The sequence below is a fragment of the Populus nigra genome, chromosome 11 (assembly GCF_951802175.1).
Source record: "Populus nigra chromosome 11, ddPopNigr1.1, whole genome shotgun sequence".
In the NCBI taxonomy this organism is placed as follows: Eukaryota; Viridiplantae; Streptophyta; class Magnoliopsida; order Malpighiales; family Salicaceae; genus Populus; species Populus nigra.
The window spans coordinates 1,789,048-1,798,791 of record NC_084862.1 but is presented as its reverse complement, the minus strand read 5'-3'; the positions used below and the strand labels follow the sequence as shown (position 1 = coordinate 1,798,791).

The 9,744-nt window shown below is 32.4% G+C and overlaps 1 protein-coding gene across 1 annotated transcript; it reads left to right on the top strand.

Annotated features, from left to right (window-relative positions):
- Nucleotides 1–5,586: 5,586 nt before the first annotated feature.
- On the top strand, nt 5,587–8,334 carry LOC133667877 (expansin-B3-like). Its single transcript, XM_062087562.1, has 4 exons — nt 5,587–5,954; nt 6,311–6,617; nt 6,793–6,922; nt 7,753–8,334. The coding sequence occupies exons 1-4, from the start codon at nt 5,801–5,803 to the stop codon at nt 7,948–7,950; spliced, it is 789 nt and encodes a 262-aa protein (XP_061943546.1). The 5' UTR covers nt 5,587–5,800; the 3' UTR covers nt 7,951–8,334.
- Nucleotides 8,335–9,744: the final 1,410 nt, after the last annotated feature.

Below are 9,744 nucleotides of genomic sequence, written 5' to 3'. Positions count from 1 at the left end.
GAAATTAACCACAATATCAGGCTTTTCTTTTCCATGCCCTTTTTCCTCCCTTGATACTGCCTTTGCAAAAGCATGATCTGGGTGCTCATACTATGAACACCTGTGCCATATCAATATCAAAAGTTGGTTGGATTCAATAAAATAATCGGTGACAGTTTGTGCTATAAGCTGAATGGATTTACAACATGAGATTTGCCGGCCCCAACTGTAGCTACTTTAACAACCAAGATAAGCATACTTTAATATTAAAACACAATCAAGGCAATCTCTTGTCAACTTCAAAATACTCCTTTATCATGCTATCGTGTTATGCGTGTTTAATTTATATATTATACTTTTGCACATAACCACAATTAGGTAAGACCTCAAGGGCCGCTTTAGGTTTTTACTTGAAGGTTTGATATTCTAATCATAGTTATTAAGTACGCCTTAGCTTGACAAGTTGATTATAGATTCAAAACTTGATTTAGGTTAGGTTTCTAATTATATCAAATAAAACATTGACTCATTAAAAAAAAATTAATGACTTAGTTGTTAGTTATTCATTTCACGTTTTACCTTGTCAAATCTAGTATAAATTTAATAAGATTAATACTAAAAAAATATTAAAAAATAAAAATTATTGTTATTATTAACATTATGACTTCTCTATCTGCATTAAACTAATAATTCAACAAATTAGATTCTTCGTTGTAACCTTGAAAAGGAAGGGATTGAAAAATAAAGTTCTGTTTGAAATTGTGATAACGAACACAATTCAATGTATTTTTTTTATTTAGGAAAACATTAAAATAATTTTTTAATATTTTTTTAAAATTATTTTTGACATCAACACATTAAAATAATTTAAATATATATATATATATATATATATATATATATTTTAAAAAATTAAATTTTTAAAAAATACAATTTATATGGCATTTTCAAGCACACTCTACCTACTTGTATAACCCAAAATCCATTGCACCTATAGTGAGAGAGAATAAGTATTCAACGAAGCGTGTACAAAGCTCTTTCTTTCATCTCCTTTTTATGCAAGGCAATTGTTTATACAGGAATCCTCTAAAGAGAGTTATGAAACGGTCAAAGAATGGTTTTTATTATAAAAGATTCATCAAATCTTCTTTTAAGAGCACTAAACCCTTGATTCGATCGATGCACTGTTTTTAGGCTTTACACAATGCATAAATTCGGATTCCCACTTCCAACTTCTTAACAGGATTATCGATGATTGAATAGCTTATCATGAGAATTTAATCATGTGCCATCTATATATAACAAGAAAATACACAAGGAAAAAGTATTTAATGGTGATTAATTAGTCATATGCATCATTGATTTTAAAAAAAAATCATATGCTTAATGATTTTATACACCCCTTGACAATCAAGGTTTTTTTTTGTGATAATTGAGAAGATGATGGAATTGTGATTATATGCATTATGAGAATTACTGTCAACCATCTCATTGAAGAGAAACAACTATCATGTTTTTTTTTCTTAAGTGGTGTCTTTTGAGATACGTTTGCCACAGCTTACAACTAGATGAAGATTTAGAGTGTGTTTGATAGTGTGGTTGTGGGTGTTTTTCAATAATTTTCATGTTAAAATACATGTCAATGATGTTTTTTTATTTTTTAAAAATTATTTTTGACATCAGCACATCAAAACGATCCAAAAGGTACAAACCATATTACATTTTAGCAAAAAAAAATCAAATTTTTTGGGAACGCAGGTTGAACCGTGTTCCCAAACGTTACCTTAGGGTATTTGAGAGTGTGATTGTTATTATTTTTTAAATAATTTTTCGTGTCAAAATATATTAAAATAATATTTTTTTATTTTTTAAAAAATTATTTTTGAAATTAACACGTCAAAACGATCCAAAACATATAAATTTTTTTAATTTTTTATAAAAAAAAATTAAATTTTTAAAAAACACGGTTTACACCGCATTTCCAAACAAACATTTAAGATTATGAAAACTCAAAATTATGTTAATTTCTTTTTGATACAAAATTAAATGATACCAATATACCAATTACGACTCTTTCCAAATTTTACCTCGGTATATATGCTAAATATTAATGCGGTACTCTGTCTGCTTCAATTAAAACTGCTTACATTGTATAAATAAACTATATGTTATAGTGTTAAAATAGATTATATGCTTGCTGAGTATAAATCGCCTGCTATCAAGTTGTCACATGTGGACAAACAAGAATATTTATATAAATCTCCCTTTGAAATTTGTGGAGATGAAACTCTTCTAATTTCTTGTCGATAAATTTTGGAGTTTCCTTCATAGTCAGCATCGTCGTCCAGAATTTTTGGGCATTGGATCAGTCACAGATTCCCATTGCTCCAAAGAACAAACAAAAAGGAAACATTTTTATACTTTTGATTGAATCCTGCCTCTTGTAACCCCACTAGGCCACAATACCCTTCTTTTGTTTCTTAATTTTCTTACCAATTGTTGCATAATTCACTAATTTACCTGGTTATTAAACCCGGCTAACAAGTATATCAATCTGGCTCGGGCAGATTTCATAATAAATAATAAATAAAATATGCCTCCAGATTACATAATTGCAATTTAATTTTGTTGACGAATTCGAGTCACGTCTCTTACATCATGAATTATTACAAAAATAATTGAAACTCTTTTATCGGGTCTATCCCAAAATCCAACTGGGTGGTCCAATTAGCGAATAGACAAAGGAGCAAATGCTGGACAAAAAAATGCCTCCATGGGCCACAAAAAAGTTCAATTATTGGGGACTTTTGTGCCAGTTCTTCTCAAGTGCTTTTATGTTTATTCAGATTTTGATAGAATCTTGCTCGGCAAAGGAAACACATTTCTTCATAGAGAAATTAATGCTATGCAATAATTTGTGTTTCCTGCATGTGAATTTACCTGAGTTATCTATGAAGAATAAAGGTATTCGGAAAGACTCCATCGGCACCTAGGAGGCTACGTAAAAGCTAAAGCAAACCTTTTTTTTCAGAAAGAAATAGCAATTATTACTTATGAATTGGACTATGATCATAAATGTCTCAAATTTTCTATTTGGTAGGTTTTTATATGATTCCTTTTGTTTTATAACTAAGTATTGTTTAAAATTATAATAGCTGATGATTTAAAATGTTTTTTTATTTAGAAATATATTAAAATAATATTTTTTTATTTTTTAAAAATTATTTTTAGCATCATAATATAAAAACGATTTGAAAACATAAAAAAATATATTTTTAATAAAAAAATCATTTTTTAAAAAAAAGGCTAAAGATATATTAGGGTTAGCTTAAATCTTACATCTTGCAATCTCAAATGAGATCTCACTTTGATGTTTTAATCTTGATAACTATCATGTGAAATTAAATGGCATTGATTGACTGAAACTACTCGTCAAGAAGTGAGTTGAAAATAGTGGTCGGTTCAGTTGTGTACACATGAAATTTATTTCTTACCTAGAAATAAATCGACTGACACCAAGAAAATCAGATTTCGAGGTAATCTCAAGCAACAATTCTGGGCCCTCTGCTTTTCTTTTCCTTTTTTTTGTTTAATTTTTGTTTGGGATTTTTACTGCTTACAAACTCACAAAAACATACTCCACCCTCTTCCTATTTACCCCAAATTAACTATGAATTTAATACGATCTCAGATTTTTTATATGGCTACGCAATATAGAGAGCATATTTTCATATGGTCAACTCTTGGGCTCACCTTCCCCTCCCCTCCTACAAAGAATTCTGAGTTTATTTGAATCCCTCTGAAGTTGAGAAATTTGTGATTCGGTGTTTTGCTTAATGTTTTGTATACAGGTGTTAACAATGATGTTATTTTCATTTTTCATCCTTCAAAGACATAGCGTGATGGTAAAGGGCTTGAGATCTGTATAGCAGGTCTCGAGTTCGAGTCAGGATGTGCACCTCTTGTAAGAGCTTAAAACAACCGAGTTTTATTAGCTCACCTAGACTCACAAAGTGCACTTTTCGAGAAGTGAGGTTTTCTCAAATTCAAAAAATAATAATGTTATTTTAATCTTTACAGCATCAAAATCATATCTAGTTTTTGGTTTAGATTTTAAAATGATCATTCACGTATGTGAATTCAATTTGAGAAAAATTCTCACCATCTATTCTTATTTTCAATTACCTAAAAATGATGTATCCCATGAAATTCTCAATGACATGTAATTTCATCTATATACATGATTCAATTAGTGGGATTAAATCATACTTGTTAAATCGAGAAAGATATTGAAATAATATAAATTGGTTCACACGACTAATAAATGAAAAAGATACATATATTTTTATTTTTTTTATACTATATTTTTTCGTTAGCAAGTTATGAGAAATAACATTATCATTGTAATTCTTTCAGATTTAAATATTTATTTTTTCTTGTTCAAAATTATACTATTGATTTTTATTCAAGTTTAATGAATTATTTTGAGATGGCGTGTATGCTTTCTAGTTTTTTTTCATTCTGTAATTGTTGTTAGGGACTAAAGTAAAAAACCAAAAGAATTAATTTAATTGTTGTAACTTTCATTTTGATTTACTAGGAAAAAATAAATTAAGTTAAATTATCAAGTTTTTGAATGTTTACATAGAATAATTTCACAAACTTTATTCCTAAGGATATTGTCGAGTGAATGAGAATTGCTTTCAATATTAAAGTCGCTTGATGATAAGAAATTGATTAATTAGAGAGGTTTGTCTAATTAATTTATTAGTATTCTCATCAATTTTCCCTAGATTTAAGAAATATCAAATTTATTTGTTTGATGTGAAATAATATTTATTTACTTCGATAATCAATAGATTTATAAAAATGGATGTATGGATCCTTAAATTAAGTTAATAACATATCAATTTATTATTTTTATTTTTAAAATTTTATTTTTTTAATTCTTTTTATTCAAATCTCTTGTTCTTTTTTATTTTAGTATCTTGTAGAAAGATTAAAAGAAATTTCTCTCGGGTTCAACCTAATTTTCATGATTTTACTACAAATTTATTTTGTTTGTAATATCAAAATTAGAATTATATTTTAGAAGTTTGACAAACAACCAACAACTGATTAACTTAATTAAACATAATTAAACCCAATCCAAACTTTAAACAAAAAAACATTTAAAGATAACTAAAAAAATATTATATTAATAAAATAATTATCCTCTTCAAGTTTAAAACACAAATACGTACTATCTCTCATGGTCTCAAACTCCAAATATTATTACCGCGGGAATCAACGACTCCTCTTTTCATTTCCCTCTCACACTCACTCACACGTGCTCAACAAAAAAAAATCATTTCAACGGTAGAAAAAGCAACTCCTTTTCATTCTCTTAATTGACTAAACTACCCCTACCAAGCCTTTCAATCTCTTTCCAGCCGACACGTACGGTTATGCGGAATTAACGCCTTAACCGTCGGCGGGACCCGAAATCCCAGTGGCAATAATGTAAATAACACCAAAACCAATATACCACACTGTCATGGAAAAAAAAAAAAAAAAAAAAAACAAGAAGCCTCAGTTTTGTTCTTCTATATAACAACCTGACACAGAGAACTCAGTTGAACAACACCACCACTTGAGTACATAGCGAGTGAAAAACTGTCGGCAAAGGTTGTAAAAAAACTGTTTCTTTAACTGTTTTTCTTGGGTTCTCCGCCTGGAAAGCGACATTGTGAAGTATAGATAGTGGTGGTTGCGGTGGTGATTGGTGGCGCCGCCTGTTTGTTAGAGAGACTATTTGGTGCGAAGACCCTTTTGGCTCACAATGCAGCTCTTGGGGTTATATGTTGTGGTGTTCTTAAAGTGCTTTTTGGGTGTCTTTGGGCAGCAAGTTCATCCTCAACATAATGTGGCTGACTTACACTGGAAACCGGCTACTGCCACCTGGTATGGCAGTCCTGACGGTGATGGTAGTGACGGTGGGTGTTCACTCTATGTACTCACTATTGTATTTCCAATTTTGTAATTTTTGGTGCAACATTTTTTTTTATCTTAGATCTCGTTTTCTTTGTTTTCATGGTCAAACTCGGTGAGTTGACTCACAATTTGCCTCGTCCACTAGCCTTGGTAAAAGTTAACGGGGAAAGTAATTTCTTACTTTTTCTTGTTTCTTTATTTATTTATTGGTGATAAAGAAACCATGTACTCTTTTCTTTGTAAAGAGATGGCGCATATACTTAGCTTAGCAATTTTGGCACCATGTTTCTTAAGTTCTCGCATTCCCAAAGCCTAAATTTGCATCCCTAAAGTATGTGACAGCATGTAATGTGTGCAGGAGGGGCATGTGGGTACGGGTCATTAGTGGATGTGAAGCCATTTAGGGCCAGAGTTGGTGCCGTGAGCCCAGTACTCTTCAAGAATGGTGAAGGATGTGGGGCATGTTACAAAGTTAGGTGCCTAGACAAGAGCATATGCTCAAGAAGGGCAGTGACCATAATTGTTACAGATGAGTGTCCAGGTGGGTATTGTTCCAATGGCAACACTCACTTTGACCTCAGTGGTGCAGCCTTTGGTCGCATGGCTATTTCCGGTGAGAATGGTCAGCTCAGGAACCGAGGTGAAATCCCGGTCATTTATCGCAGGTATGGTCCTGGCTTGTGATTTATATGTGTGTACTGTTTGTGGCTAGTCATTTTCTTCTCCCTTTCTAGTTTAACTGCCTGTGTTTGTCATGTTTATTTTGTCACTTCTCTTAATAATTTTGGTTTTTCTCTTTAATCTTTCTATTTCAAAATGACACAAAACCCCTTTTTGTAGGACCCCATGCAAGTACCCAGGGAAGAACATTGCCTTCCATGTCAATGAAGGCTCAACAGATTATTGGCTATCCATTCTAGTAGAGTTTGAAGATGGTGACGGTGATGTTGGATCGATGCATATAAGAGAAGTAAGCGATCTTCTTCCTTAATTTCTGTTGTTATTCATTACATTTTGGACTTTAGGCTCCGGAATCTTGGCCATGTCTAACTTCGTAGTGTGCATATAAGAGAAGTAAGCGATCTTCTTCCTTAATTTCTGTTGTTATTCATTACATTTTGGACTTTAGGCTCCGGAATCTTGGCCATGTCCAACTTTGTAGTGTGCATATAAGAGAAGTAAGCGATCTTCTTCCTTAATTTCTGTTGTTATTCATTACATTTTGGACTTTAGGCTCCGGAGTCTTGGCCATGTCTAACTTTGTAGTGCAGAGTGAGATGCCATTTACTTCATGCGTCATGACACGATAAAGTGCAAATAATTATCTATCATCTTTAGGGGTGTTGGTGCGCGCTACAGTGCATCTTCGAAAGTGTTCGCGTTCACTTTTAAATAAAAAGAACTGCCTATTGGCCCTAAACGTGCTAAATTAGATAATCAAAGTAGTGCCCATTTCATGAAAAGCAAGGGTATTGCTAATTTTAGACCTTGTAGTCAAGTGGCATAGTCCAACATCACCCCATCTTTGTGAAGTAAACTTTGCACTTTCTAGTTCTGCACTACTCTGTTTTTCCTGCTTGGTTTTTTATCTCTTCTGTTCAACTATTTTCTTGACTCGTTGCATGTGATAAATGGGCCACTCTCTGAAACTCAAGAATCTGAAAGGGAAAATCTAAGGACTTAGTGGATTCTAGTTTCTGAAAAGAGATCTAGAGATAAAGAAGGAAAAAAGGTATAAATCTCTGTATTCAAATAGAAATTCTATGCTTGTCTCACATGATTTTACATCTCTATTGACAGGCAGGAGGCACTGAGTGGCTAGAGATGAATCACGTATGGGGTGCAACTTGGTGTATTATCAGGGGACCCTTGAAAGGACCATTCTCCGTGAAATTAACAACACTAACAACAGGAAGAACACTGTCTGCAAGAGAAGTGATTCCAAGAAATTGGGCTCCAAAAGCTACTTACACCTCTAGGCTCAATTTCTTCCATTAATATGGCAAGGCTCCATGCTTTTTCTTGGTCTGAAACCAAAGAGAGAAACAAGCCCATTTTTATGACTGGAAAACGTGCCTTGTTCCCTTGACGCAAAAGTAGCCGTTGACTGGCGTGGTGATTTTTTTTTTAAGGAAAAGTAGCCGTTGGATTGCATAATGGTATCCAAAGCCCTTTTCTTTTTCTTTTTCTTTTTCTTTTCTTTTCTCTCTCTCTCTCTCTCTCTCTCTTTTTTGTGTCTACTTTTGTGGTGTGTTTTAATTTAGATCATCAATGTAGCCCTCTCCAAAGGAGAGAGAGCGTATAATATCTATTTTATGCTTGTGTAAGTTTTTAGGCCCTTTGGGTCATCAGTGAATTTGGACCGTTGAATATTAGAGATTAGAGCTTGCTTGTGGGACCTTGTTCATCATTCATCCACTACCAATTCATTGTTTATCAGTACCTTTTAGCGAACAAAAATTAATTTGTTGCATAATTGAATGCCTGTTCATGTACTGAAGAGATTGTTAATATTATTCTCATTACAAAATCCTCTAGTTTTCATGAAAGAAAGAGATGCAAAAGATTTAGTTACATGATCTTAAACAAGTTCATCAACAAAACCGTCTACAAGATAACTGTGTACTTGTAGGGGTAAAGCACTTACATATGAACTTGTTCATATACTTTATTAATTACACCTCGTAACAAAGCTAGGGTAAAGAGTTGATATCGATTGTAAATTAAATGAGTTAACCGAGTTAAAAAAATCTTTAATAGATCAAAAATATTAAAGGCACAATCCGATCAAGCAACTAAAAATCCGATCAATAATTAATTTTGGTCAAGGATGATTAAAAAAATGGATTACCTGTTAAAGGGAAACTGTTGTCGATATATGATATCTTCGTGTGTTCGAGCATGTGAATGAAAGAAAATCTAAAAGAATCCAATGGATCGGAGAAATATTCAAACTTGAATAACATTAATGTTTGTTGTCCTCAAATATCTTGTATATGAGGTTGGAGGTGTTCCACGACCTAATTAAGAACGTGAGAGCGAGGCAAAAAATAAATACATTAAACTCACATGCACACTGCTTGTTATAGATTTATAGCAACTAACCCTAGCTTGGTGGGTTGTGGACTTATGGCGTGTGGTGACAAAGAAAATTGTGAATACTCCATGTGGAAGGAGGTCCCCCAGCTGCTTGCAACTTGTGAAAGGATATTCATATATATGATTCGCTCAAGTATTATAAAGGCGTACGTGCCTTCATTTGTGTTTTATCTATGATAATAGTAAGGAATGTCTCCTTTTGTAAATCTCTGCTTTGGAGATTTGTAGATCTATAGTATCTTACCAAGATCAATGCAGAAAACGTTGTTAAAGATTGGTAAAAAAGAAGAAGAAAGATTTAGAATCAAAGCTAGCTAGCAGATCCATTTTGACTAGTTGTAACTCAGTTGGCAATGGTGGCTACCTATGGCTACTTTGGCATTTACCTCCCTTTGGATTCTTGGTGATTTAATTTGTCGCTTAACCCATTAACTACAAGAGATGATGTATGTGTTTTTGATAACATCTTAATTTTTAATTAATATAAAAATTTATAACTATCTTCATCACAAATTCTTGGTAACACTCTTTTACCCTTACTATTTCTAGCTTCATGTCAAATGGGTAGGAAGTTCTATTTCAATGTATTAACGGTAGAAAGTTATTGAGATTAATTCTTTATGTGGGCTTAATAATGGAAATCCTTGTGTTATAAGCGCAAGTGATTGCATGCATGCCTACAATTAGTCTACA

Bases quoted from the DNA above. Each gene is read 5' to 3' on its own strand.
- LOC133667877 (XM_062087562.1), top strand. From the start codon at position 5,801: ATGCAGCTCTTGGGGTTATATGTTGTGGTGTTCTTAAAGTGCTTTTTG. The intron at 5,955-6,310 runs GTGGGTGTTCAC...TAATGTGTGCAG, and splicing joins TGACGGTGATGGTAGTGACG to GAGGGGCATGTGGGTACGGG. The intron at 6,923-7,752 runs GTAAGCGATCTT...CTCTATTGACAG, and splicing joins GATCGATGCATATAAGAGAA to GCAGGAGGCACTGAGTGGCT.